The sequence below is a fragment of the Aspergillus nomiae genome (assembly GCF_001204775.2).
Source record: "Aspergillus nomiae NRRL 13137 chromosome Unknown contig00218, whole genome shotgun sequence".
Taxonomy (NCBI): domain Eukaryota; kingdom Fungi; phylum Ascomycota; class Eurotiomycetes; order Eurotiales; family Aspergillaceae; genus Aspergillus; species Aspergillus nomiae.
Genome location: NW_015378273.1, coordinates 15,909 through 43,004, shown reverse-complemented (window position 1 = coordinate 43,004; position 27,096 = coordinate 15,909). Strand labels below are relative to the sequence as shown.

General features: G+C 49.2%; 11 protein-coding genes across 11 annotated transcripts; 3 read left to right on the top strand and 8 right to left on the bottom strand.

Annotated features, from left to right (window-relative positions):
• Positions 1-297: 297 nt before the first annotated feature.
• ANOM_006275 (translation initiation/elongation factor MRX8) lies at positions 298-1,324 on the bottom strand (the record flags this gene model as incomplete). Its single annotated transcript, XM_015551532.1, has 2 exons — positions 298-724; positions 795-1,324. 2 exons carry the CDS (start codon positions 1,322-1,324, stop codon positions 298-300), a joined length of 957 nt encoding a protein of 318 aa, XP_015405193.1.
• A 257-nt stretch (positions 1,325-1,581) lies between these two features.
• ANOM_006274 (putative AP-3 adaptor complex subunit sigma) lies at positions 1,582-2,266 on the top strand (the record flags this gene model as incomplete). The annotated part of the gene is made up of 2 exons (XM_015551531.1): positions 1,582-1,712; positions 1,781-2,266. Exons 1-2 carry the CDS (start codon positions 1,644-1,646, stop codon positions 2,264-2,266), a joined length of 555 nt encoding a protein of 184 aa, XP_015405192.1. The 5' UTR covers positions 1,582-1,643.
• Positions 2,267-2,445: 179 nt separating this feature from the next.
• Positions 2,446-3,957, bottom strand: ANOM_006273 (UbiD family decarboxylase; the record flags this gene model as incomplete). The annotated part of the gene is made up of 1 exon (XM_015551530.1): positions 2,446-3,957. One exon carries the CDS (start codon positions 3,955-3,957, stop codon positions 2,446-2,448), a length of 1,512 nt encoding a protein of 503 aa, XP_015405179.1.
• Positions 3,958-4,590: 633 nt separating this feature from the next.
• ANOM_006272 (UbiX family flavin prenyltransferase) lies at positions 4,591-5,328 on the top strand (the record flags this gene model as incomplete). The annotated part of the gene is made up of 1 exon (XM_015551529.1): positions 4,591-5,328. One exon carries the CDS (start codon positions 4,591-4,593, stop codon positions 5,326-5,328), a length of 738 nt encoding a protein of 245 aa, XP_015405178.1.
• A 3,381-nt stretch (positions 5,329-8,709) lies between these two features.
• Positions 8,710-9,887, top strand: ANOM_006271 (60S ribosomal protein eL8; the record flags this gene model as incomplete). The annotated part of the gene is made up of 4 exons (XM_015551528.1): positions 8,710-8,712; positions 8,984-9,058; positions 9,122-9,631; positions 9,687-9,887. 4 exons carry the CDS (start codon positions 8,710-8,712, stop codon positions 9,885-9,887), a joined length of 789 nt encoding a protein of 262 aa, XP_015405181.1.
• Positions 9,888-10,657: 770 nt separating this feature from the next.
• Positions 10,658-13,610, bottom strand: ANOM_006270 (putative spindle pole body component; the record flags this gene model as incomplete). The annotated part of the gene is made up of 4 exons (XM_015551527.1): positions 10,658-10,756; positions 10,811-13,211; positions 13,276-13,484; positions 13,551-13,610. The coding sequence occupies 4 exons, from the start codon at positions 13,608-13,610 to the stop codon at positions 10,718-10,720; spliced, it is 2,709 nt and encodes a 902-aa protein (XP_015405180.1). The 3' UTR covers positions 10,658-10,717.
• Positions 13,611-15,324: 1,714 nt separating this feature from the next.
• On the bottom strand, positions 15,325-16,169 carry ANOM_006269 (uncharacterized protein; the record flags this gene model as incomplete). The annotated part of the gene is made up of 3 exons (XM_015551526.1): positions 15,325-15,612; positions 15,678-15,811; positions 15,884-16,169. 3 exons carry the CDS (start codon positions 16,167-16,169, stop codon positions 15,325-15,327), a joined length of 708 nt encoding a protein of 235 aa, XP_015405182.1.
• Positions 16,170-17,044: 875 nt separating this feature from the next.
• Positions 17,045-17,689, bottom strand: ANOM_006268 (uS17 family ribosomal protein; the record flags this gene model as incomplete). The annotated part of the gene is made up of 1 exon (XM_015551525.1): positions 17,045-17,689. The coding sequence occupies one exon, from the start codon at positions 17,687-17,689 to the stop codon at positions 17,045-17,047; it is 645 nt and encodes a 214-aa protein (XP_015405183.1).
• Positions 17,690-18,416: 727 nt separating this feature from the next.
• Positions 18,417-20,313, bottom strand: ANOM_006267 (glycosyltransferase family 20 protein; the record flags this gene model as incomplete). Its single annotated transcript, XM_015551524.1, has 6 exons — positions 19,881-20,313; positions 19,407-19,796; positions 19,115-19,337; positions 19,000-19,073; positions 18,610-18,949; positions 18,417-18,558 (listed from the first exon to the last, which is right to left on the bottom strand). Exons 1-6 carry the CDS (start codon positions 20,182-20,184, stop codon positions 18,417-18,419), a joined length of 1,473 nt encoding a protein of 490 aa, XP_015405190.1. The 5' UTR covers positions 20,185-20,313.
• A 1,236-nt stretch (positions 20,314-21,549) lies between these two features.
• ANOM_006266 (putative metallo-beta-lactamase domain protein) lies at positions 21,550-22,780 on the bottom strand (the record flags this gene model as incomplete). The annotated part of the gene is made up of 4 exons (XM_015551523.1): positions 22,618-22,780; positions 22,466-22,478; positions 22,045-22,404; positions 21,550-21,971 (listed from the first exon to the last, which is right to left on the bottom strand). The coding sequence occupies exons 1-4, from the start codon at positions 22,699-22,701 to the stop codon at positions 21,550-21,552; spliced, it is 879 nt and encodes a 292-aa protein (XP_015405191.1). The 5' UTR covers positions 22,702-22,780.
• A 567-nt stretch (positions 22,781-23,347) lies between these two features.
• On the bottom strand, positions 23,348-26,669 carry acoA (aconitate hydratase ACO1; the record flags this gene model as incomplete). The annotated part of the gene is made up of 6 exons (XM_015551522.1): positions 23,348-25,310; positions 25,375-25,973; positions 26,076-26,095; positions 26,187-26,264; positions 26,356-26,373; positions 26,501-26,669. Coding segments are annotated over 6 exons (2,403 nt in total), but the record flags the coding sequence as incomplete, so codon positions are not given.
• Positions 26,670-27,096: the final 427 nt, after the last annotated feature.

Genomic DNA, 27,096 nt, shown 5'->3' with positions numbered 1-27,096 from the left:
ATAGCTACCTAAGCTGAAAAGGCGGGCGTAGACTCTATTCAATGGTGGCTCTAGGAGACGCAAAACTTCCGTGGGGAAGTTTAGATGAAAGAGATCCGCCGTAAATTGCCATGCTGACGGACCGCAACCTAATGTTAACAACCCTCAAAGCTGCTACTAAGGAGTAAGTACTGCTTGCAGGACCTGGCATTGATTGCCACCTTATGGGATTCACCCTGTGATTAGATGTTATAAGCAAGTCACCTCCGCGGTTTAACTGACTCCTTTTCAAAGACAGGAGTGCTTCTTGAACTACATTCAAGATGCAGTGGTAGAGATGTGAGCAACCTGCGACTCGGTGGGTACGGGTTGCGCTTTCATATTCCCATCAAATCCAGCAGCCGACAGAATAGCCCAGCGGATTGCGCTGATCCCTAACGACTTTCCGGGGCCGATGGGCGTCTCTGCACTGCATGTCAGGATCTCACCTAAGGCACCAGGTCCTTCCAACCGACCATCAGGTTGAAGGATTGGTCTATAACTTTGCAGCAAGTTCTGTAGTGTAGCGACTTTTGCCGCTGATGCTCCGCTCTTCACCTGACTCTTCTTCTTAGCCAAAATCTTATCCACTTTTGACATGATGATCTGGTGCGGAATGGCATGTTTCCGAAAAAGCATGAGGATGTCCTCGTCTTTCTTCTTAAGACCATGTAAGCTATCTATAAGGAGAAAAGCCCGTCGAAGTCTAGGATCGCGGGTTTACAAGTCAGCTTGGGTGGATCGAATATCCCGAGTACAACCGGGGATGTACTCACTGCCTCCTTCCCTGAAGATACTTCATAATCTCGATACCCCATTCCGTCCTACTCGCTTTTCCATACCCCGGCATATCAAGCAGAACAATTTTCGACTCGCCGCCTTTCGTACCCCCGATTCCGAACGCATTCATCTCTCTCGTTCTCCCCGGTTTTGAAGAAGTCCAGCATATCTCCTTGCCCATGATGGCGTTCAATAATGAGCTTTTCCCGACATTCGAGCGACCAAGGAAGGCAACTTCAGGCTCTACAGACGACATAGGAGTAGTGCGGAATTTGCTAGCGGACCATATTTTGATCGGGGAGTGGCGAGAAGGTGCGAAGAATTTGTCGGCGTAGGTTAAGTCAGTTTCATTTGGTACTCGAGTATCCCAGTAGTAGGAGATATCCGCAGGAGATAAGTCGTGGAGTGGAACTTTGTTCGGGTTCGAGGGAGGATTCGGGGTGATGGCGGTTGAGAGGGCTCGTCGGAGAGCGAAAGGAAGTCGTTTGCTCGAGCAAGCTGTACATCTGTATATTGTGTGCTTCATCATGAGATCACTGATTTTGGTCTTGTATGAGAGCGATAGGTGGAGTATCAAGATATAGATCAGTAAAGAAACGACAGCATTGTGTTTGCGCTCCGAGAGCTTCTCCAGATAAAATCCAGGATAAGAAAGTCTTCCGAGCACTGGGGAGATCTCGGAAGGGTATTTCTGCCGACAAGCCGCCCCGCGGATTCAGGCCGATAAGAGAGAGAGCTTACAATAACTCCGTAGCGTCAACTGATATATTAATATCAACTTCATACAATATTCTAGAATCCCTTTGCGCAGTTGAACAGAGATATACGATACATAAAACGTCAGAATGATCAACGCGGTTCTCGTCTTCAACAATAATGGGCAGCCGCGCCTGAGCAAGTTCTACACCCAGATTGTTAGTTGGTTAAATATGCACGTCCTTTACTAGGCAAACTAGCTAATACAAGACCACTTTGAAAATAGGATACACAAACGAAACAATCGCTTATACAACAGACCTACGCTCTAGTCGCCCAGCGTCCACCAAGCGCTTGCAACTTCCTGCCTCTCCCTCCATTACTCTCTCGGGGTGCTAGCTCCGGCGCAGAGGGCCCATCCGATGCCCCAACACAAGTGACCTACCGGACATATGCAACTCTTTCTTTCATTATGATTTCAACATCTACCGAGTCCCCGCTTGCGCTTATTGATCTGATTCAAGTCTTCGTCGAGGCGCTGGACCGCATATTCGAGAATGTATGCGAGCTGGATCTTATCTTCGGGTATGAAACGATGCATGCGGTGCTGAGTGAGATGATTGTCGGTGGCGTTGTCGTCGAAACGAATATCGATAAGATTGTTGCTGGGGTGCGGAGTCAAGAGGGCTCTCTAGGGAAGAAGAAGGCTATCCAGGCAGCAAGTTCTAGCGTAGGGCGCGGCGGGTTCCCTGGTATAGGTGCTTGGAGGTGATTTTCTATGATATATATATCTTCTTGTCTTTTTCTAAATTACAATATGCATGTTTGGTTCTTTGAATGGCAAGTTATGGGTTGGAGTTCAGGCGAAATGTGATATGATAGTATGTCCCTGGCACTTGCTATTATGACAGAGGAGTTTATCTAACAAGAGAAATAGAAGTACCGTGTCACCTAGAGAGGCGGGAAGCCATACGCTGTCCAGTTTTCAAGCACCTTTTTCTTAACGTCCTCCGGGTAGGCACCCTGGAAAGATCCTTCTTTCCATGGCAGCGTTTTTTCTGTAAACTCACTGGGCAGCATACAGCATTTGACAACTTTCCCATTCGTTCCGGACTTGGACGGCAAGCCGTGTGTGACATAGGGTATGAGGGGGATGTTGGAATATTCGGTGAAAATAAACTCATGCCTGCCAGGCTCACAACGTGTTGCTTCAGCCCAGATGACATCTGAGAGATTGGTTGGATCAATGTAGTCGTTTACCAAGAAGATCTTCGGGATAAACCATCCTGGCTTGGAACCGAATACGGTATGTCCTAATTTGTGGCAGAATTCCTCCATATTCGTGCCCATTTCCACAAGTTTCGAGTGATTCACCTGGAGAACAAACCACAAGCAATGTGATTCAAACGGACACCAAACCATATTGATAGGAAGGCCGGCCTTCTGGCAGATGTTAAGGACCTCTGCAGCTTGCATTGTACACCAGATGGTGGAATTTTCGTCTGGAGCTCGGCCCGCGACGCAGATTGGAAGAATAGGATCGTTGCGGTAAGTAATGGTGTTGACCTTGAAGATAGGGCACTGAGTTTGTTGTCCGGGGAAAACCATGCCATTATATTCGACCATGGGGCCTTCTGGAGCAGTTTCACTAATCGAAACCACCCCTTCAAACACAATCTCTGCATTGGCCGGCACCCAGAGATCGTTTGTTTCGCACTTAACAATGTCAACTGGAGCGTCGGTCAAGGCACCGATGAATTCCGGCTCGTTGGTCCACTTGGGAATGGGCATGCCGCCGACCATGATGGCCGCAGGCGGCACTCCGAAACATACAGCCCATGGCATGTCTTCGCCTTTCTCCTTCCAAAGGTTGAATATTGTCCCAATGTCCTGTCTTGGGATCACCAGTCCAACCAGCTCACGCTTGCCGTGAACCATGCCCCTACTGATGGACCAATTAGTCCATTTCCCATCAGGGCTCTGTACGACATGCATGCCCATTGTTTCGATGAATTTGCCTCCGTCATGCTCATGCAAAAGTGGGACAGGCAACTGCGTCAGATCTATATCATCACCATGAATAATATGATCTTTGACGGGGCCCGTCTCGAGTTTCCGGCATGGGATTGGAGGCTTCGACTTGGCCTCATTGATCCTGTGGATGATCTCATGGCCAGTAGCAGAGGATGGAAGCCCAAGCGACTTAGCCAATCGACAAAGCTGCATGCCAGGACGCTTGCTGTACCCTATGGAGGCTCCGATGACGCGAAACAACCCGTTGTCCTTACGGCCTTTAGGGTTTGTGAACAACGGGGCTCGCTCTCCGGTTTCACACACTTTTCGCACGATGGCTGCGAGCTCCAGGTTGGGGTCGACTTCCTTGGTAATTGTCAGGAGCTCTCCTTCATCTTCCAGCTCTTGAATGAAACGGCGGAAGTCTTTCGCAGCAGCAGTGTAGTCCATATTGCCTGGAAACCTTCGTGGGCACGGAATCGACGATAGGACAAGGTAGCAAATTTAGACAAGGTCCGATCTTTGTCTTCGTAACAAACCCGAAAGCATTAAATTTTACATTGTAATTCCATTCTACTTAAATAGTAACGCCCTCTGTCTCGTGCGCTACGACAGGCATCATACCATAGTCCTTGCATAACTCAACGTCAACATGCAGTCGGAACAATCACCCGAGTTTCCCCAATTTGGGGATCTCGAGACCACCACGTACCCCAATTCGCTATTGATCGGCCCCGCAACCGAGCAGCTGACCCTATAATACTAGCAGCTATGGTATAGCTGCATACGCTGCTGCAAGAATATTAAATGTCGTCAATGGGGTAGAATTGCTGAAAATTTTTCTCCAATTCTTGTTTTCGCTTAGACAGGCTCTAGATATCACGACAACAATATGGGGAGGTAACTACCAAAATGTTGAGGATATTTCCCCAAAGCATAACCTGGAATCCACAAGAAAGATAGCTATAGGCTAGTTCAGTTCGTCTGTCCTATAGTATACCCGCATAGGTATACAGTATAAGGCCGGCACTGCAGTCCATCGCAAACTCCAACCTCAGAACACCAAATGTACCGTCGCACAAGATGGGCTGGATTGGCAGTGCTATCATCGTCCTTGTAGGGAGCCTTCTCTACTTAACAAACCGGTTCCCCAATCTACGCATATCTCGGTTCCCCTACAAATGGGACACAAAGGCACCAGCCATGGCAATGACAGAGACAACCCCACAATCCACACGTCTTCAAACCCAACCAGCCCGGCCAATGCGAATCATCGTCGCAATGACAGGCGCAACGGGGGCAATCCTAGGCATCCGCCTCCTCGAACGCCTGCGAGAAATGAACGTCGAAACGCACCTAGTCATCAGCCGCTGGGCGGTCGAGACAATCAAATACGAAACCAAGTATACAGCGAACGACGTACGCGCCCTCGCTACCCGAACCTACCCGGTGAATGATGCCGCCGCCGCCATCTCGAGCGGTTCGTTTCAGGCTGACGGGATGATCATCGTGCCGTGCAGTATGAGGACGCTGAGCGCGGTGCGGACGGGGTTCGCCGATGACTTGATCTGCAGAGCGGCCGATGTAACGTTGAAGGAGAGGAGGAAACTTGTATTGGTCGTGAGGGAGACGCCGCTCAGTGGCATTCACTTGGAGAATATGTTGGATCTAACCCGTTATGGAGCGGTGATCTTTCCGCCCATGCCTGCGTTTTATACGATGCCGCAGAGCGTGGATGATATCGTTACGCAGAGTGTGGGCAGGATGTTGGATATGTTTGGCTTGGATGCTGGGAATTTCGAACGGTGGGATGGGTTTTGATCACATTTTACTAGCAGTTACGTGGTGTTTTTATAGAGGTTATCTTGTGTGACTGTCTGTTGGTGGGGTGTGCATTTATTAATCTACAGCAATCAATGTTTATATAGCACTAGTCCTTCCCTCTTGCAACCATCTTTATCTGTGCCGATCTTGATATCGCAATAGACCAATACAGGCTACTAGGGCAAAGGACCCGTGGGCCCGTATCCACTTCCTTTCTATATTTAGACGCATACGCTGCCTGAAAAGTAGACCTGGCTTGTGAACTATGGCAGATGAACAAGTAGCATTATATCTTCAACCCTTGCATTAGAACTATCAAGGCCAGTGGCTTTAAAGGATAGATCTAGAATAGCAGAACCTGCTCTGGAATATGTAGTGCGAACATGTCAGGACCCAGAACCTAAACGTTTGAATGAGTGCTTACTTTGGGCTGGGTTGCAAGAATAGGTCAGGAGGGGCTCTTCTTTCCATTAGTATCAGGTAGATTGCAATGTTGCGTACATAGACGGGAACCATTATTTGGGCAAAAGATAATACCAGAAAGGGCCTGTGGCCTTTCATATTATTCCGTATTCCTCGAATAGGCTAGTCTGGACAAACCTTGACGCGTATTTTTCTTTTCTCTTGCCTGTGATATTATACAATAGCAACCATATCATTACTCTAAACATTATAGTAGCTATCTTCCAGGTCTAGATCTTTCTTCATATAATCCTGTATATGCAAGGCCTGAGACATTGGGAGTATAACCATTCTTCTATTGATTAGGGTTCAGATCCCCAACCTACCCAACAATTGCAGACAATAGACGGATGTGATAGAACAACTGTTGTAACAGATTAATGAACTCCCAAATATATGAGTTATTCTGCACTTCAACTTATACCGCAGTTATCATGGCCCCAGTCCCAATTGATCTAAGTGGGAGATTCACACATCAATAGACATATGCGCCCCATGCGCCCCCGTACATGGCCAACTAACCAACCTTCTGTCATCTGCAGACAGTACCAAAGGCTGCGATCAATGCACCTTCCTCCGCGGAGTATGTTCCGCACATCTTAATGAATGAAGCGAAACAGGCGACGGCTGTCGGAAGCTGGCTTTCCGACACTGGGCAACTGTCAGGTGGGCTCACTAGCCTTGAAAGGCAAGAGAACAGCCGAGAGGGCCCCAGAAAAGTACCCCAGAACCCAGCACTGATGCCCTCCATTGGGCTCGGCTCGGTGTCCCCTTGTCGATCTGCAGTGGAGATGCCTCTCTAAGGACCCAATAGAGAGACAATACCTATCGGCTTCGGCTTTTGGAATGGAGCGAAAACTCCGAGCGAGGCCATTCATTGTTACCAGAACATCAATGCAATGCATTAATGTGACAAAAGTGTCATGTAAAGGTCCGCCATGGTGGAGTAGGCTTTTCAGCACTGATTGGTGTAGTCGCAACCCCATAACCGGGGTTTGATTATGACAGGCTCGTCCGGGGCGCCGGTCTGCTGACCAGGTCCACGCCTACTGCATGATAACAAGATTGTCCCTAAGGTATCTGTAAGAAACGAAATCATCCACCTCGGAGATGACTTACCAAGTCCCCATACCCTACGCCGAAGTTCCATCAGAGTGACATCCACTCCCTAAACTCATGTTTGATTGGCTGATGATCGTTATTCGGAGGGCTACCAGCGGTTATGGACTGCGCGAAAGTTTCGGCAGGAGTAATCATGGCGTTTCTAACGGAAGTGAGTGGAGCATAAACCTACTTAAATAGCATCGAAGCTCCTCGATCACACCATCGCTTTACGGGATTTCACCATCCAGTTCTTCTTTGATTGATCCAGTCAAGTTTAAGCTTATCGATCCCCTATACTTCAATATGGCCCCCCGTCGACTTCTCCTCGTCAGCAATCCCCGTACAGCATCCAATCTCCTTCTGAAGATCCTTGCTCTATCAGATCAACCCAATGTCGTCGCCAATGAGCAGGGAGGCTACTTCTTCATGAAACCCTATACTACTGCCTCCAAGGATGGTCGCATTTATAAGCCAGTCGACCAATGGACTACCGAAGAGTGCGATGAAGTCCGGTCTGCCTTCCAGGAATGTCTGGACAACCTGGAGGAATACAGCAGCCGTGCCGAAAAAGAAGGCAAAATGATGGTCACCAAAGAGCATGCTTTCTGGCTCTGCAACCCAACGGCATTCAGCCGGATGATCCATGGCACCAATGGTAGCTATGACTCCCTTTTCCATGTCCAAGTCCCAGCCACCTATGGGGCCTCCCAGACTTTCTCCCCAAATAATGAAACCGTCTTTCCGGACGAGTATCTGCGCACCTGGCGCCTAGCGTTCATCATTCGTCATCCGGCGCTGGTGTTCCCGTCCCTTTATCGTGCAATGATGAAGATGGTGGCCGTTGGTGTTCTTCAAAAAGAGGAGCTGCCTGGCGTCTTAGAGACGAATATGTCGTTGAAGTGGACTCGGATGCTCTACAACTACGGCATGGAGAACAATGACTCCGACTCCAAGCCATTGTTGCTGGACGCCCATGATGTGATTCACAATCCTGATGTGATAGCTCGATTCTGCGAGCTGGCGGGCCTGGATTCCAACAAACTCAAGTTTGAGTGGGAGAAGAAGGCAGATGCTAATGGTGCGCCGAATAACGGAAGCCCTGTCGAACAGAGAGACACTACTGGGCAAGATGTGCGCTTTCATACCCAGAAAGCTCAAGAAATAATGCTCTCTAGTCTAGCGGGATCATCTGGGGTTTTGAAAGATAAGGCGCCAGTGGCACTGGACGTCGCTACTGAGGCCCTCAAATGGAGGGAGGAATTTGGTGAGGACGCCAGTCTTCTTCTTGAGAAGGCGGTCCTAGCAGCCATGCCAGATTACGAATACTTGAAAGCTCGGCGTGTTCAACTGTGATTTGGGGAGAACACAAGACCTGAGGCGAACGGCGAGACGAATGCAGAGAACATGGTGGGTGGCACGCAACAATGTGGTAGTCCGAGATATCAACTTAGATGAAGTCTGGGATAAATAGGGTGGTTACGAATACTAACGATTGGTTCATGAGTAAACTAATGAACTTAAGAAAGTAGTACGTCCTATTGTATACTTGTAAAATTCGACGAATAGGAGTTCAATGTAGGAAGTGGCTGCCCAATAGGGAAAGGGAGCAGAAGCGTCGAGGGTTAGCCCTAGGTCATGTGGGAGGGTGATTTGGAACCGGATCGGCTAGTCAATTTATCCGCACTAGCGCGGCCCACGCACGAAGCGACTAGCTTTTCTTTTCTGCTAAGCTGAAATTACTTCGAACTTTCCCTTCTTCTTCTCTTCGTCAATCCCGTCACCCAGCGCCGTTGCGGAACTCAGTCGACAACAATGGTAAGCATATAACGTCCAGTTGATTTGGTTGTCTAGCTTTCGAAAACCTCTGCGACATGTCGTGAGACGATCTCGTCGGCTTCATTTCGCATGTCTCGAAGCATATTCCGCTGTTCGCACAAGTCCTTCGGGATGCGAGCGTCAGCGATGATTTGGCTGGAGACACCGGTCTAGGAGTTGAAATACACACTAGATCGGTGTTCTCTTTAGAGTTCAAGGAAGATGCAGCGTTGGTGGACACGATGTGCTGATCTTCTTTTCTCAATGATAGCCTCCCAAGTCCGGAAAGAAGGCCGCCCCTCTGCCCTACCCCCAGGGCAAGGCTGGTTCTAAGAAGGCCCCTAAGGTATGTAGAAATGGGATCTTTCCCCCTAGCTAGGAAGCACATAGGATGCTAATATGCGACCAGAACCCTCTCATCGAGAAGCGCTCCCGCAACTTCGGCATTGGCCAGGACATCCAGCCCAAGCGCAACCTCGGCCGTTTCGTTAAGTGGCCCGAGTATGTCCGTCTTCAGCGCCAGAAGAAGATCTTGAACCTCCGTCTCAAGGTCCCCCCTGCCATTGCCCAGTTCCAGAGCACCCTGGACCGCAACTCCGCTGCCCAGACCTTCAAGCTCCTCAACAAGTACCGCCCTGAGACCAAGGCCGAGAAGAAGGAGCGTCTCCTCGCTGAGGCTACCGCCGTTGCCGAGGGCAAGAAGAAGGAGGATGTCTCCAAGAAGCCCTACCACGTCAAGTACGGTCTTAACCACGTTGTCGGCCTCGTTGAGAACAAGAAGGCTTCCCTTGTCCTCATCGCCCACGACGTTGACCCCATTGAGCTGGTTGTCTTCCTTCCCGCTCTCTGCCGCAAGATGGGTGTCCCTTACGCCATCGTCAAGGGCAAGGCTCGTCTCGGTACCGTTGTCCACAAGAAGGTAAGAATCGCTCATGACTATATATTAAGAAATATAGTACTAATCTGTCTATCAGACCGCTGCCGTCCTCGCTCTGACTGAGGTCCGCTCTGAGGACCAGTCTGAGTTCGCCAAGCTCCTCTCCACCATCAAGGAGGGCTACACCGACAAGTACGAGGAGTCCCGCCGTCACTGGGGTGGTGGTATCATGGGCGCCAAGGCCGTCGCCCGCCAGGAGAAGAAGCGCAAGGCCGTTGAGTCCGCTGTCAAGATCTAAACTAGTCCATATGTCTAGTCTAGTTCCGCAATGACGGGTTTTCCAACGATCTTAATGACAAAATTTTGCGCTCCGGATACCAAAAATTGGGATTAATTGTTCAAAAGCAAATCGCGGCCACGGTTTCTGGGAATGGTGTTAAGGGCTCGGTTAACTTATTGATGGCATAATAGCTTACATGGTTGGAGAGCTTTTGGCACCCAATCCTCAATCCCAATCCATCTTGATGGTCCACTCTGTTTCTTTCACTCTTATGTACACGTCGCAGATACCCATGAATGCTATTTCACACTTCAACCCAACCGCCCTCGTAGCACCCCTTCATATAAGCATTCATGTGCGGTCTGCTCTAGTAGCTTCCCAGTCGTAAAAGTAATTCACGCTATGATACTTGTCTTTCAACTTTCTCTTCTGCTTCAAACTTAGGAAACAATGTGGAGCCCGCCCGGATTGCAAGTTAATAAATGATTATAACCTGGGGACCCTTTCCCCTGGTAATGCCATGCCCGTACAATACACCGCATGCGTACATATGGTGAAACATCTATACATCAAAGAAAGCGTCCTGGTATGAAGTCAAACCCAAAATAAAATGCAGCTAGACAATGCCCACCCCCCTAAACGTATTTTAATGATCCACCGAAGACAAGCAAAAGCCCACAATCTGAAGCGCACAAAACAAGCAATTAAGAGCTAGCCAGCCCACCCAAGCCTAAGGAGCACCCGCCAAACCGTATGTAAAACAACAAGAACGCAATAGGGAGAGGATGTAGAAAGGGGATAGGATTAAAGAGGGTCAGAGAAGGAGGAAACATGAATTCGTTCAGTCGTTAGCGTTGAGCCGGTGGTCGTGTGAGTCCTTGCCTAGCCTGCACCATTCTACGTCAGAGTTGATCCATAATTGGGACATTGGAGATACGTACCTTCATTTGTTCTATCCTTGCTTTAAGCTGGCTCGTCACCTCGGCAGCTCGCTTCCAGTTCTCCGCTGGCTCCGTACTTCTCGTTGGCTGGTCATCTCCTGAAGCATTACTAGAACCCAGCATTGAAGACCGGGTGGGACTACCCATTCCGGAATAACTGGTGCCAAAAGTAGGGCTTAGCTTCCGTCGGCCGAGACCTCCATCTCTGCTGCCCAGGCCTGGGGATTCCAGACCACTGTTCTCCTTCTCTTCACTTGGGCTGGCTGAAGCATAACTCCTTGGTCTTGAGCTCTCGAATCGTGACCCCATGTGGTAACCACGTGCCAAAGGACCCTGGCCATTGCTGGCTGCGTCCTGATAAACTGATCCGGCATCTCCGTATCCCATACTAATCCCTTCAGGTAGAGTGTTGGGCGGGCTGATAGCGCTAGCGCGAAGGGCCCTTGCCAACTCACGTTTCAGACGGTCGATTTCCCGCTGCTGCTTCTGAACACTCTGTTCTGCGGTCTCTGCATCACTCCGAGCCCTAACCAGTTGGGTTTCCTTGGCCTTGATACTCAGAACATCCCTCGTGTGATCTTCAATGAGTTGTGCATTCTGATCCTGAAGTTCTGTCACTTGTGATTTCAATTTGGTCCTCTCTGACTTCAAGTCTTCAACAAGTCGGGTAAACTTCTCTTGTTCGAGACGCAGTTCCTCTAACTCGGCCCGCTCAATAGCCGACATTCCAGTCAGGGGAGGCGCCGCTGGTGGAGGCGAAGGCTCGCGAGGAGCGGCTGGCTTGGCGATAGGACGGCCTGCAAGTCCTCTACCAAGACCAAACTTGGGAGCAGCAGGAGCCGCGGGTTGCTCCTCAGAAGGAGGAGAAACAACCCGTCGTGGCGACGCTATACCTCCGGGACCACCCAGCTTTTTCTTAAGACCAGAACCTGGTGCGGGAAGGCCACCAGCCTTAGGACCGCCCAATCTAGATGGTACAGCCTTCTTAGGAGGTGAGGGAGCAGGCGCTGGTTCTTCAACTGGTGGCGGTGCCGCAGCTGGAGGGGGTTTTTTCATTCCCAATGCCGGCTTTTTCCCACCGACGACTTTTTTACCAGCCGCCGGCACAGCCTTGGGTGCACCAACAATAGGCTTAGGTCTATCTTTCGCTTTGACCTCGGCGGTATCGAAAAACTCCTTAATCTTCGTCTTTCTGATATCATCGAGGCCCTCAAGGTAGGGGTTCATCGCTCGTTCGCCCATGATCTTCATCAATGTGCCAAGGATTTCAGCTCCTCCCGACCGGTTGACCTCACTGGATTCGGTGAGAAGCTTAGTCGCCGCTTCAGCAATCGACTTGACCTCCGCTTTCGACGGGACATCCCTGGTGGTACGGAGACAGCGGATAAGGAATTTGAGTGTTTCTTGCTTCACTTGCGGATTCTTATGCTTCAAAAACTCAAGAATCTCCTCCAAGCAGTCTGTCAAAGTAGTCGATGCGAAGACCGAGTCTAAAGCTTGGCCCAGTGCCTCTGCAACGCTCTGTTTCTTCTCCTTCAGGCGTTCCAGCATAGGAGCCATAATGCTTGAGCGGTATTTGCCGAATCCGCTCCGAAGGCCTTTAGCGAGTAAGTCGACACAGTTGGCAGCGACGGTCACAACCGCAATGTTGGCGTCTTTCATGCGAGCGGCTAGCGCGCGCACAATATCGTCGTATGGCCCATCCTTGATTCTCGGGACGTTCAGTGCTGAATGGAGAGCATCCAGTGCCTCCTTCCGGTCTTTCCACTTCGATGAGGATAGTTGCTCGTGTAGATCTTTCGGAACTTTGGGCATCACGTCAACAGGTTCTGCGAGGTCAAAAGCGTCAACCTCTTCGCCGTCTTCATCCCCGTACTCTTCACCACCTTCTTCGGCTTCACCATCTTCGGGGGCTGCGCTGGCGGCAGCCATCGCGTCCTGCTGGGCTCTAGTTAATCTCTCTTGTTTCGGTGGTGGCTCTTGTTTGACGTTTTCAAAGAGTTTCTCTAAGTCGGTTTGCTGGACTGGCTTTAGTTCGGCCCAGAAAAGAGGTTTAATGGCTTCTTTCAACCACCGGTACATTTCCACTGTGAGACTTTGCGCTTCTGCGCGAACGTTCTTGTCTGCATGTCCGAATACCTTGGGCAGGGCCTTAAGAACCGGCTTGGGGTCGACAATCTTGCATCCGAAGTTGTGATAGATTGTTCTCAAGCCAGCCAATGTCGCAGCAATAACCTTGGGTACCTTGTGTGATAGTCCAGGCAGTATCTCTTCGATCACGGGGTCTGCTTTATCTAATTCGACTAGTAGTAGAAGGGCTTCTTGAGCGTTCGTCTTTGCTGCCGGTCTTGTAGATGGAAGACCCTTTTCTACAATGGGAAAAACTGTGATGGCACGAGACCTTTTCGGGGAAACATTAGCCACCCCTATCATAGGGCAGTGTAAATCATCCAAGAACATCATACCTTGTGCAAGCCTGAACACCTCCGAATTTTAAGAAAGCGCAGTAGGCCGCGAGGCCATCTTGTTGGGCCGCGACGTTGGAATCTGCAACCGCTCCTTTCCATAGGCCCGCGTCTTGGATAAACGGTGTGAAAACGGGGTCTGATTCATCCGGGGATTTCTCGAACTGTTGTTTGGCATCTTCATAACCTCCCTTACGCACTTTCCAGTTCTACGTTGGCAATGACAAGATATTAGTCGACGGGAATCGAGTGAAATCGTCGAGGGCGGGGCTAACCTTGTGTGCGAATCGTTCGGGCAGTGGGAGAGAGGAGAAGTCCTCCTCTCCGTCAGCCATAATGACGGCGATCTAAAGTGCACTAGGAGAGAGACAAGTTAGTCAAGTCCTGAGATTCTGCGAGGGCAAATGTGCCATCTGTGTACGATCTCAAGGGTCACAGGCACAGTGGAACTTGTCTATATATTTCGGTATACAGATACCACTGTACAAAATTGAGGGTTGGGTGGATTCTCTCTTATATATCGCGCACACACCTTAAACTTGCAGAAGGTTGCAGGGCTCGTGCGGTTGGGCAGTTAACCGTATGTTAAGCCACGCACAACGGGTATCCAAAGAAAAGTATAACTCAATGTCGGAGGGAGTCAGGATGACAAGGATCGATGTTCTGCCGTTGAAAATAGGAACCGGACAGAACCCGTGGGGTCAAAGGGTGGATGGAAGTTCAATCAGACTAGCAGAGTGGGAGAGAGAAAGAGACGAAGTAAACAACGGGCAAGTCGCTCCGGTGACTTTCGCGACCCAAAAGGGAGAGTGGACGGACTGGTCTTTTTTTCTGCCAATCTTGTCCGGCTTGTCTTCCCCGCGGATCAACAAAAACAAACACACTTTATTCTTTTCCTGTAACTTATTTACTTAAGTTATTCACACCTCACATGGCTGATCACTTGGGGTGATTTGATTTATTAAAGTTTGATTGACAACCCCTGAACCGAGAATTCCATTATTTGACCATCTACTGAGTACTCCCTCTGAGAAAGACATTTTATATTCATCGTATGATTTACTGCAAAATATTCTTAGACCTTTGGGGCGATTTCGCCATTTAATGCACCACAGACCACGCTAGACCAGTAGACAGAACTGATAGGTGGGTCAACATTGAATCCTAATGAGAGTTAAAGACGCTCTGACAAGGCAGATAAGATGTATCACTCTAACCACAGTAATATTCCACGTTAAGAAACCCCTTTTCATTGCATCTTTTGTGGCTGTTATTCACCTAGGAGAATTCCCTGGAGATCATTTTCATTACACGTGATCCTTCGCATTGGGACGTAACTATATACTCCATATTATCGCCAAAGGATGCCATACGCTGACAGGTTCCTGGACTTCAATAATGTGTCCTCGTGGTGTCCACGAATAACGCCCTGCCATAGAGATAGAAGTCGGAAACAAAGCTCTATATTACACAATATAGCTGGAAAAAAAAGACGCTTGTTGCCCCAGAGGAATGCGAGCTTGTCTCTATAAGGTAGAGAGAAACCCGGTGTATTGGCATACCAATACCACGTTGAGACTGTTGTTAGGGGCTCATAATTCATCTAGAAAATGCACGAATAATATTCAAGCAGCTTAGGGCAAAGAACTCATCTTGACTAATGCCAACAACTTAGCAGCTACGTATTCCTGCCAATATTGTATAGACCAACATCAGCCCTATCAGCCCTACCATGTCAAATTCTCCCAAAGAATCATCTTGCCCTAAGCATAAAGCCTAAACTTTGATAGTCACATTCCCCAAAGGCCCACTAGTCTGCCCCGATCCTCCAAACTGCGTAATCTCATATCCCCATTCCGGGTCCTCGCCATTCGGCGTGGTCACCTTCAGCTTGTTCCTTCCCACAGTCCATGGACTATCCCAGTAAACATTCTTATCCACGGAGCCGTTCCGAGAACGCAACATACTACTATCATAGCTAGAGACTATCTCGCACAGCCCATATAACCCTAACACGGATGGACACAATTCAGGTATCTAACATACATCCTACTTCAATTCATCCCTTGTAGAAACACGACACGTAGTACCATTACCAGAACGCGAGCAGCCATCAGGGCAAGGGTAAGCCGGATCAAACTGCCACAAAAAGTACGGATCCGTCTCATTCGCAAGAACATCCCCCATCAGGAGAGTATGGGACGACAAGTCTAAAGAAGCCTGAAAGACCTCCAGCGAGGATATATGGATCTGGGACCAGCCCTTCCGGACTAACGTGTGAATTGAAGTCCCGTAGACATACTCCTTAAACCCTGCCCACCGAATGGCAGACGCGCACTTTCTCATCGTTAACCTCTAGATATATGTCTTGCAATATGAAGCGTCGGGGACAAAGTACTTACCATAGGGCAACTCTCGGCGTTGGTATACAATGTCAAATCGACAAATGCAGCTTGAGCTTCAGAGGCCGTTAGTCGAAATCGGCCATGTGGATCTGTCAGAATGGCAGTGCAGTTTGTGATGGCTGCTATTTCTCCTAGAGGGTATCGATCTCCCATCAGCAACAGATGGGGAGACTACTATGGGAGGGAGGTTTGGGGTATGGTACCGTGTAAGGCCGGGTTTCCTGTCTGGCGATTCTGGTTGACGCCAATGCATATCTGATCCCCAAGTCCATCAGTGCCAGTGTGGTTAACGACGGCAGTGCCAAACGCAGCGAATGGACAGGGAGATCCGCTTAGTTCGCCCAATGCTTCATTTGCTCGACGCATCCAGTACGCTCTAGTTGAGAAAGGAATATCCCTGGTGATTAACATTGAATCGGGAATCGTACTCGAAAGGATCGTCTGAAAGAAGCACAAGAGAATGGCAATAGGCAAGGTAAACATATGCATTTTGCACATCAGAGAAGCAAAGTAGCTGTACTTTGAGTTTGATAGGCCATGGATATGAAATGGTCTTACGGCCTATTTAAAATTCAGTGTATCGTACCAGATAGCACTAGCATCATGAGACGCGGGGTCTTATCTATTTCCCCTGTCCCCGGCGACTCTAGGTGCCTGCCCGGAAAGATAAGCTGGAACCATGGGTCTAAGGCCATGATAAATCTACTGATAATACCTTAGTGATAGGGTGATGTTGACTGACTCCGAGCTACTAGCAAGTCTATCTGCAAAACAGATACTTCCACTGAAAGTGTTCTTAAAATAGTGAGTCTTCTATACTCAAATCTACCCAAGCACATCCCAAGAATACGGATGTATTCCCTCAGAGACCTGTCTTGTTCCATTTAGCTCGCATGTTAGTCAATTGCACCTTGATCGAAACCTTGGAGATACGCTTTTTCTACCTAAGTCTCCAGTGATCACTCAATCCATCCAGTAACTGGACGTTAGGTTACAGGCCTATAGAAACGCATTCAGTCAGTGATAGTCCAGAATTAGCACTTCTGAGATCCAAGCTTAATGCCAGACTCCAATCTGAAACAGACTATACGTTGTCTTCCTTGAGTTCAAGCTACATGTCAGCTTCTCGATCAACCATTACAAGACGCCAAAGTCAAATTCCAAAGCTTACATTTCTATAATACGACTGGCCAATATGAGTAAGTGTTGCAAAGAGAAGACTGGTAGCACACATGCACAGTGAGATATAATACATTCGGAAAGAGTCGACACACAAAGATAGAACACAGCTCTCTGAGCCCAATATTTATCTTATACAATCAAAGACAAATGCCAAAGAATGACAAGCGGAGTATACTTGCCTTCTACTGGGCCCCAGTACGCTCATATACTAGCCTCCTGATCCGTCCAACGTGCTCTTGTCCTTGTAAGCTCTGGCCCTCGCCACCCTCTGCTCTTTTGGCTTCCCTGCGCTCCCACTTGACAGTTCGCTTGGCCACGCGCTCTGCGTCCCGCTCTTCACGTGTCATAACAGCCGGTCTGTCTTCAATTGCCTCGCCGAACGGCGCAATAATCCTCTCAACGACATGACGCACATTTCGGCTCTTTGGGTAACCGGAGGAGAACTCGATGACGTCCCCTTCGCGCAGGGAATTCTTTGGGTCGGACACAAGATATGTCGTAACCTTCGGATATGTCTTGCGAATGTGACTGTCCCACATGGTGTGGCGATGGGAGACGCGGACAGTACGGTCCATGCGGCCGACGGAGACCACAGTGCCGGTCTTCAAGGTATAGGGGTAGCTGCGGAGGGAAGGAGGAGCCACAGATGGAGTAGAAGGTGCTGTGGACGATTGGGTTTCCGTGGGTGTAGCGGTCGTCGAATTAAAGCGGCGGATTGGTGTCGAGATGGTAGAGTAGATGTGTGCGGCTGAGGATGAGGTCGAAGTAGGTCTGACGATAGAAGAGCGAAGGGGCTGCATCGCCCGGAAGAGGTTGCTTGGACGCATCTTCGTATGAGTAGAGGGGTTCCCCTGTGTCTGTTCTTGATGCTTGTTCTCTTGGGTGCGATAAAGTCCAACTCGGTGATTCCTCAAAGGCGCGTGCGGTTTTGTCGCCGATCGAGAGTGAATTTTACGTCCGCAAAGTTTCGACTGAAGCCCAATCTTAGTCCGATAATATTACAATTGGGCAATATGTTCTCGTCTCAAGAAAAACTCAGGCGGCGTCTCCGATGGAGGAGCGTTAAACCCGCGGACGAGGCCGTCCAGAATTTCTCGCCGATGTTTGCACTGTTTGCATACTCGCGCCATGCAAATATACAACTGGAAGGTCAGATCTTTCCAGAATGAAGCTACTACATCCTAATACTAGGTAGCGGACTGAGGATATGTCATTCTGTTCTATCGAATACAAATAAATAATGGTAACACACGCTGAGTTGAGAGCTTAGACAGAACGCTTAATGTACAGTACACCAGCAACACCTCAACCTTTTATACCCATCCATGACCCGGACCCAAGAATCTAAATACAATATTACCCTCTTATGACATTTCAAAGGAGTGACCGAGAATCGTAACCAATGCAAAGCAAACTCAAAAACAATTCACGCCATCCAGTGCTCATAGACCGTCAATAAAAAAGCTCTAAGCCACTCGTTACACATCTTTGTGTTTCCTCTTCTGATACTCCAACCGAGACAGTATAGAAGGTAGGTATCTTTTTGGCGCACAATTAAGACGATCCCTCGGATTCTACACCGTTCACTTGTTCGTGGTATGCGCCGGCAAGTGAAGCCCTTTTAGACTGGAATTTCTCCGCAGATTGGGTAGATATCCTCGTCAATTCCGTTACGAATGACTGGCCCCAGAAGGCACTGAAATAGGTTAGCGATGTTTATCCATCGAAATGACACGCATGTGTATACCTCGTATATTTATTGACATATTTGTCCAGCTTGGAGAAATTCAGGGCCCTCTGCTCGTCGCTCATGGTAACAGCCTCCTGGTAGGCACCGGCGAGTTCTTCGGTATTCCAAGGGTTAATAATGATGCTGCCATTGAGACTCTGGGCTGCACCGGCAAACTCTGAGAGGACCAAAACACCGTGCCGCTTTTGCTGGGTTGCAATATACTCGTACGCGACCAGATTCATGCCATCCCGAGTTGACGAAACGATGCACGCGTCCGACACGGCATACAGGGCAATCAGTTCATCAAAGTTGACTGACTTGTGTAGGAAGTGGATTGGCATGAATTCCACAGTACCTAATCAGGTCAGCAACACGTTATCATGGCCTGCTAGTAAAATCACTTACCAAACTTCCCGTTGATACGGCCGACTAGCTCGTTCACAACAGCCCTCAAGTTCTGATACTCCTCGACATCCTGCCTACTGGGGACAGCAACTTGAACCAGTACAACTTTACCAACCATTCAGGGTGGTCACTAAGGAACACTTCCAGCGCATGCAGCTTTTGCGGAACGCCCTTAATATAGTCAAGGCGGTCAACACCAACCATAAGCTTCACTCCCTGGAACTTCTGTTCAAGCTGTGCAATCCGCTTCTGGACCTTCTCTTTCTTAAGACCCTCCTGAAATTTCTCAGGGTCAATGCCGATCGGGAAGCTCCGCAGGCAATAATTTTGCCCTGGAACTCTATGCCGTTAGGAGTTGTCGCCAATCCCCTAGATGCCCATCGTTAGCTCCCACGTTTTTACATAACGGCTGGTCTCAACGTACAATAAGCGCGAGCAAGCGCTCAAGAAATGTCTTGTATAGTCGTAGGTGTGGAAGCCTATGAGGTCGCAATGGAGGACCCCAAGCAACAGCTCGTTTCGGACGGGGAGGATCCTGTAAATTTCACTGCTAGGGAAGGGGGTGTGTAGGAAGAATCCAATCTTGACGTTCTGCTTCTGGTCTCCGATTTCTTCTCGAAGCATCTCAGGAAGAAGCATCAAATGGTAGTCATGCACCCAAATTAGATCTCCATCCTGAACTTCTTTCGCGACGGCCCGCGCGAATAGGCGATTCGCATCCTTATAAGCGTCCCAAGCAGATTCATCGAAGGTGATTTCACCAGGATGATAATGGAAAAGGGGCCACAGAATAGAATCTGATCAATAGAAACTTATTAGCAACTTGGTACAACTTGATGCGCTTGAGTCTGCGATCTAAATGCAAGGTAAGATGTACTAACTAGAGAATCCATTGTAGTGCCGGTCCGCTAGCTCATCATCGATAAATACGGGAACTGCATTGTACTCATCCTTCAACCGTTGCTTCACCACCGGTATCTCTTCTTCGGGGACCTCTAGGCCGGGCCAGCCATACCATTGGAACGTAGTGGATTTTGATAGACCACTGAGACCGCTGACCAAGCCACCAGATGACATGGAGAAGTCATACTTCCCGGCTTCGGAGCGTTTTATCGTAATCGGTAACCGATTTGAAATGAGGAGTAGTCTTGACTCATTCTTAGAACCGTCTTCGAGGGAAGGCATTGTTGGCGAAATCGGATTTAATGGCTGAATGAAATTGAATCGAGGATGTTAAGTTTCTCACAAAGAAACCTGTTGAAAAGAAAGAAAAGAAAAAAAAGAAAATAGATTGGAAGAAATAAAAAGGAAGCAAGAGAGGAAATAGAGGGGTAATGTATAAAGACAGTTAAGTCAACGCCAAATTAAAACGACGATTGACAGCTTTGCCGCAGCCTAAAGGGAACCAAGAATCAGACAGTTGGCCAGTGAAACCAAACACTGCTAAAATGACAATAAATGCCGGCCCTACAACGAAGGCGGGGAGCTTTTGTGAAGTACAAGAAGGCGGTCCGGTGGGGAGAAAACGGGCAAAGAGTGACCTCAGAGCTCAGCAATCAACCAGACGCACGGACCAACTGACCCAAAGTTTCCAGTCGGGTAATAAGGACAAGCTGGAGTGACTGTAGTATGAACTGCGCACGCTCTTCACTAGCGAGTTCATCGACTAGGAAGGATATACCAAAAGACAGTTGATTACTTTGGAAATAGCCGGTAGGAGCAGTCTGACTTGGATCCAAGTTCTGATAATATATGAAGGGATTCCTAGATGAAACTGAATAAGGGAGGAGAAATCTAGTTTTGCACGGATAAAGAATTTAATGATGAATGAGGTCACGGGCCCGCAAAGTTAACCACTCACCGATTGCGGATGATGCCAACACTCCCATGGAAGGTGGTGAGGAGCCCCTCAGCTGCTTAAATATGATCCCAATCAACAGGGAAATTCACTGAGTGCTTTTCCTGCTGGGAATATTAGGCGCGCCGAGCCCACCTGCTGGTCGGATGACGATTTGCCAATGTAATGCCAACCCCTCAGTCTAGTGTAAAGTTATGTATGGTACTGCAACTCTTTTTGCTTTTTTTTCTTCTTTCCTTTTACATCTCTTACTTTAACTTTTTCTTGTGAGGGTGTTTTTTACTTTTCCATTTCTTTTTTGTTTTGTCTCCGCCTAATTTAATACAGAGTACTGCGTAGTCCTTTTTTCCCTCATGGTGGCGTTATGTAGCCCACCTCCAAGTACAAAGTGCATTTCTGACAGGTCCAGACTGGGCCAAAAAGTGTTCGTTCAACTTGCGGTTTTTCCCTGCCAGAAAAGTCCAGACCTCTTCTGATAGTACTGGTATTGAATGATGTTTGAAAGACGGTCTGGGCAAACCTGGCATGCCCCCGGCGCTTTCTGTAATCTTCTTGGTTGTGTAGTGGTTGTCTATGCTTTCTACTTCCAGCAAACCCAGGCCACGTCATAACATCCCAGGCACTTACAGTTGCATAGATTGTCATTAGATAGAACATCATTGTATGTCACACAGAGCTATAGTGAAGGGCGTTTATAGCGCAGACTTCCCGGTTTCCAGCCTCCACTTATCCGATTCCGTGTCATGGACTGTCTTACCCTCGGCTTCTAATTTCATCAGCACCTGCAGCACACCGTGCGACGCTGGCAGGTGAAGGCTTTCCGGGACGTTGTAGTATATCACTTTCACTATCTCGAGGGGGGTCCAAGAGGCCTTCCGCTCCGGTGATGGTTCATCATCAGGGACATCAAGTTTTCCATAACGCAACACGCGGATCACTTCATCTTCACGCTGTTGTCGATGCTTGATGTATTCAGTGATCTTCGCCGTCGCATTCTCAATCACCGCTCCATGGCCAGGATACCCGCGACCGGAAACGCGGTCTTGCATACGCTGGAGACTGGACAGATACACTTTCAAATCTTCAAATACTGCAGTCCCATGTCCCAGAACGTCTAGCAGGTTTTAGATCAGTTATGCACGACTATAACACAGTATGGGATGAGTTGGGGGCAAGGGAGAACCCACTATCACCAGTAAAGATGGCATCTTCCTCCTCTAGCACAAATATCATATGATCAACGGTATGTCCCGGTGTATGAAACGCTTTCAATGTGGCTCCCTCTACGGAAAAGACCTGTCCATCCTCGATACCACTCTGTCCCTCGTTTGGTTGGTTCTTGTAGATAGTGACTTGAGGACAAAGCTTGCGAAGGTCAGGGATGCCATTGACGTGATCATGGTGCCAGTGCGTCAGGAGTGCTTTATGCACGGTGGCATTCTCTTCCGACAGGATTGTCCTCAGGTGAGCAGCCCAGGAAGGCTTGCCTTCACCTGTGTCAATCAGAATCCGTTGAGGTCCACGACCTATCAGATATGTGTTTGTTCCTGAAAGATGTTGTTAGGTCCAAAGCTGCGAACCCTATTGGATGAAGGTGGAGTGACTCACCCTGCAGTGTAAACTATATGCAGGGTCAAATTAATGTAGGTTCTTGTTTTATCGAGCTTAACAGAATATGCATCAAGACGCGATAGTTCAAGGTACTTTGGACTCGCAGTCACCGGAATCAGGGAATATCAAAATTCAGGTCCGAACCTTACCTTGCCGGGATTACCACCAAGTATCCGCACCACTGAAGCACTGAGTCTCTCCACCTCCGGCAGAGGAACGAGCTGAGTAGCCATAGTTGGGCACGAACGTTCTCCGGGTCAAGTCAAAGTGCAACGGATAGTCCGGGGCCTTGTCTTTCAGGTATCCCTAAGTCTGGATTCGACAAACGTGGGGCGAATAAGTAATATGAAGGATAAATCTAGTTGAGAGTGGTGGGTAACAGCGGCCCGACGGAGTGTTCAACACCGTGGGAAAACGGCACTGTTCCAAATTGTGGACTTACAGCTACACCGCTGTCAATGCTAGATAGAGTAGTATCTTCCAACACCACCTGTGCATCCAACTTTACTCAGGATTCGCCGAACGCTTTTTATTTAGCCTTAGTTGCCCAAGCCGGATGAATCGGAAATGGACTAGATAAGATCTTCCTACCTGTGAGGCGAAAGAATGTGGTTATGAGTTCCGCAATGTCAACTGACCGCGACTGACTGACGAGACAACAGAGGTGGTCTACCATTCGTACTCCGTATCTTATTGATATAGTAGAATTACATACCGAGAGCGGGGGTTAAGTTTGAGCCTCGGCTGAGCACGCGATCTTATGTCAGCTATGTCGAAATTAAGCCATGAGAACACCTTGGGTGACCTATGCATCATTATGTTCATCTACAGCTCATCAAGCTATTGAGTTATGTTCAGGCAGAACGGAAGAAGAGAATATTAATCTGAACAAAAAGGAAATATGGTATGATTGCTGTCCCTAACATACAGTAGATGATATAGGAAAAATGACACAAGACTATATCCATATAGTCCACCCAAACTCAAAGGGGTCCAACAAATGTGGAGATAACAAAACAGGTCGTTAAATTTTGAAACTTGACTCCGCAATATCCCATCGTAGAAATCCCATTAGCAGCCGCTATCATCCCCAGAGCTGCCACTCATTCTCAACGTGCCAAGTCGCATGGCAAGGCACTAAGCTGATATGCTTCTCCTCGAGTGTTTAGAAACATATACAGTATAATTTACAAACGGACCAATGTTGACCCCAGCGCTAAACCCGGCTTGTGGCACATTTAGTTACCCTTGCGGGCCATGGTGTTGAGGGCAGATCCATCCTTGAACCACTCGATCTGGGACTCGTTGAAGGTGTGGTTGAGCTTGACGTCGAAGGTCTTGCCATCCTTGGGGTGGACACGGAGGGTCATGGGCTTGCCGACCTCAAGCTCAGTGCAGAGCAAGTCAACCTTGTCCTCGGGCTGGATCTTGTCATAGTCGGCAGGCTCGGCGAAGGTCAGAGGAAGCATACCCTGCTTCTTCAGGTTGGTCTCGTGGATACGGGCGAAGCTGCGAGTGATGATAGCAAGACCACCAAGGTGTCTAGGCTCCAGAGCAGCGTGCTCACGAGAGCTACCCTCACCGTAGTTCCAGTCACCAATGACAACCCACTTGATGCCACGGGCCTTGTAGTCACGGGCAGTAGCAGGGACGGCATCGTATGCACCAGTGAAAGCGTTCTTGACCTTGTTAGCCTCACCGTTCTCGGCGTTGATGGCACCAATGAGCATGTTGTTGGAAATGTTGTCAAGATGGCCACGGTACTTCAACCATGGGCCAGCCATGGAGATGTGGTCAGTGGTGGTCTTGCCCTGGCACTTGATGAGGATAGGGATGTCAGTAGCATCCTTGCCATCCCAGGCCTGGAATCCCTGGAGGACCTGAAGACGGTCACTGGTAGGGGAGACAGCGACGTTGACAGTGGAGCGGTCGGCAGGAGGGGCCTGGTAGGTGTTACGGCCGGGGTCGTAGCCCTTGGCGGGGAGACCCTCACCGGTGGGAGGCTTGAGCTTGAACTCCTTGCCATTCTTGTCCTTCAGGGTATCGGTGAGAGGGTTGAACTTGAGAGTACCGGCGACAGTCATGGCAACGACAAGGTCGGGGGAGGTGACGAAGGAGTGAGTGGCGGGGTTGGCGTCGTTACGGCCAGTGAAGTTACGGTTGTAGGAGGAGATGATGGAGTTGGCCTCGCCCTTCTTAACATCCTTACGATCCCACTGTCCAATGCAAGGACCACAGGCGTTGGCAAGGATGACACCACCGTACTCCTCGAGGGTCTGCAGCTGACCATCACGCTCGATAGTAGCGCGAATCTGCTCAGAACCGGGGGTAATGGTGAAGAGAGACTTGGACTTCAAGCCATGGTCAAGGGCATCACGGGCGATAGAGGCGGCACGAGACATGTCCTCATAGGAGGAGTTGGTGCAAGAGCCGATGAGACCGACCTTGAGCTCCTCAGGCCACTTGTTGGCCTCGACAGCCTCCTTGAACTTGGAGATGGGGGTAGCAAGATCGGGGGTGAAGGGACCGTTGATGTGAGGCTCCAGCTCAGAAAGGTTGATCTCAATCAGCTGGTCGTACTCGGCACCCTCATCTTCGCGGAGTTCCTTGGCGTAGGACCTAGCGAAGTCGCCAATGTGCTGACGCTTGGTGGCCTTCAGGTAGTCGTACATGCGGTCATTGTAGGGGAACAGAGAGGTGGTAGCACCAATTTCAGCACCCATGTTACAGATAGTACCCATACCGGTGCAAGAAAGAGAGTTGACACCAGGTCCGTGGTACTCAACGATAGCACCAGTACCACCCTTGACAGTGAGGAGGCCAGCGACCTTAAGGATGATATCTACACACAATCAATAAGCTTTTTCTCCTTTCACCTGTAAGAAATTCACCGTGTTGTGACTTACCCTTAGGAGTGGTCCATCCGGACAGCTCACCGGTGAGCTTGACACCAATGACCTTAGGAGCCTTAAGTTCCCAGGGGAGACCAGCCATCACATCGACGGCATCAGCACCACCAACACCAATGGCAGCCATACCAAGACCACCACCGTTAGGAGTGTGAGAGTCGGTACCGATCATCAGACCACCGGGGAAAGCGTAGTTCTCCAGAACGATCTGGTGGATGATACCGGAGCCAGGCTTCCAGAAACCAATGTTGTACTTGGCAGTAGCGGAGGCAAGGAAGTCGTAGACCTCCTTGTTGATCTCGTTGGCACGAGCCAAATCCTTGTCACCTCCAACCTGAGCCTCAATCAAGTGGTCACAGTGGACGGTGGTAGGGGTAGCGACGGAGGGCATGCCAGCCGACATGAACTGAAGGATAGCCATCTGAGCGGTGGCATCCTGGCAAGCGACACGGTCGGGGCGCAGCTTCAGGTAGGAAACACCACGCTCGATGTCCTGCTCATGAGGGTTGTCAAGGTGAGAGTAGAGGATCTTCTCGGCGTAGGTAAGAGGACGGCTCAGACGACTACGGACGATTTCCAAGTTCTCAGACATCTTCCTAAAGAGTTGGCACAACTGTTAGTCGCTGCGTCAAAGGACCATAATGGCGCATTCATGAAACAGGAGCTCCTGATATGAAAAGTAAAAGGTGCTGCCATACTTGTAGTTGATGTAGTTGCCCTATGAGATACATTGTCAGCAAATTCCGATTTCCATATAGGGTAGCGCTCGCTCTCCCGATGCAGCCGAGAGTAGTCTTCTCATTGCTCACCTTTTCAACATTGGACATCTCGACCTTCTTGTCGAGAGGGTGTTCGCTGGCAGTGGCCAGACCCCGAGCCCCGAGAAACTATGAAATAGGTTAGTTTCCAATTCGACACCCGTATCATAAGGATCCCAAATTCCCGCAGAAGCGAGAACAATCAACAAGGTGTTCTTACAAGGCGGGACTTGGGGGCCTGTGGAAGAGATTCATGTTAGTTTAGGGTGCTTCAAGCGTAGATCAGCCGGGGAAACCTAGCATCGGATAGGAGACGATGCAGGTGCCACGATGCTGAAGAAAGCGATATACTGAGGACGACTTACCAGCGCACCCATGCGCGCGAGCCTTGTGGAGATCATTTTGTGAAAGCTCTCTATGCGAGGTGAGCAAGGCCGCAACACATCCAAGAGCTATGCAACAACAGCTAGCTTCAACAGTTGGAAGCAGCAAAGATGGAGTGGAGAGTAAAGAGAGAGAAGAAAGAGGGTCAGAAGAGAAGGGAAAATGGAGCAAATAAAAGGAAGCTCTGGTGTTTTTCAGAGTGGGAAAGAATTCTTGCTTGACAGTAGCCAGTACTGAACCGGCGAACAGGACCCGTAACCGCTTGTGACAATACAGGAGCCTTACGCATTCGGGACACCTGGGACCAAACTAAGCATGCGACCGGACACAAGGAAGTGGCTGGGCAACCCGCAATTTGCCCCCTTTCTTTACCCTGTCAAGTACTGCAAAATTCGGCTTACCTACACACATTCCTACTCCAGGACCCATAAGGTCATTAACCGGAAACCGAAGGTTTCTCATTGATTCGAAAAGCGCTCACTCTCAATGGCCTCGACAAGTCTCCATGTGGTCTTTGGATACTTAGAATAGCTCTCTACCTTAGGACTAGTATCCTACCTTAACGTTTACCCGTGTC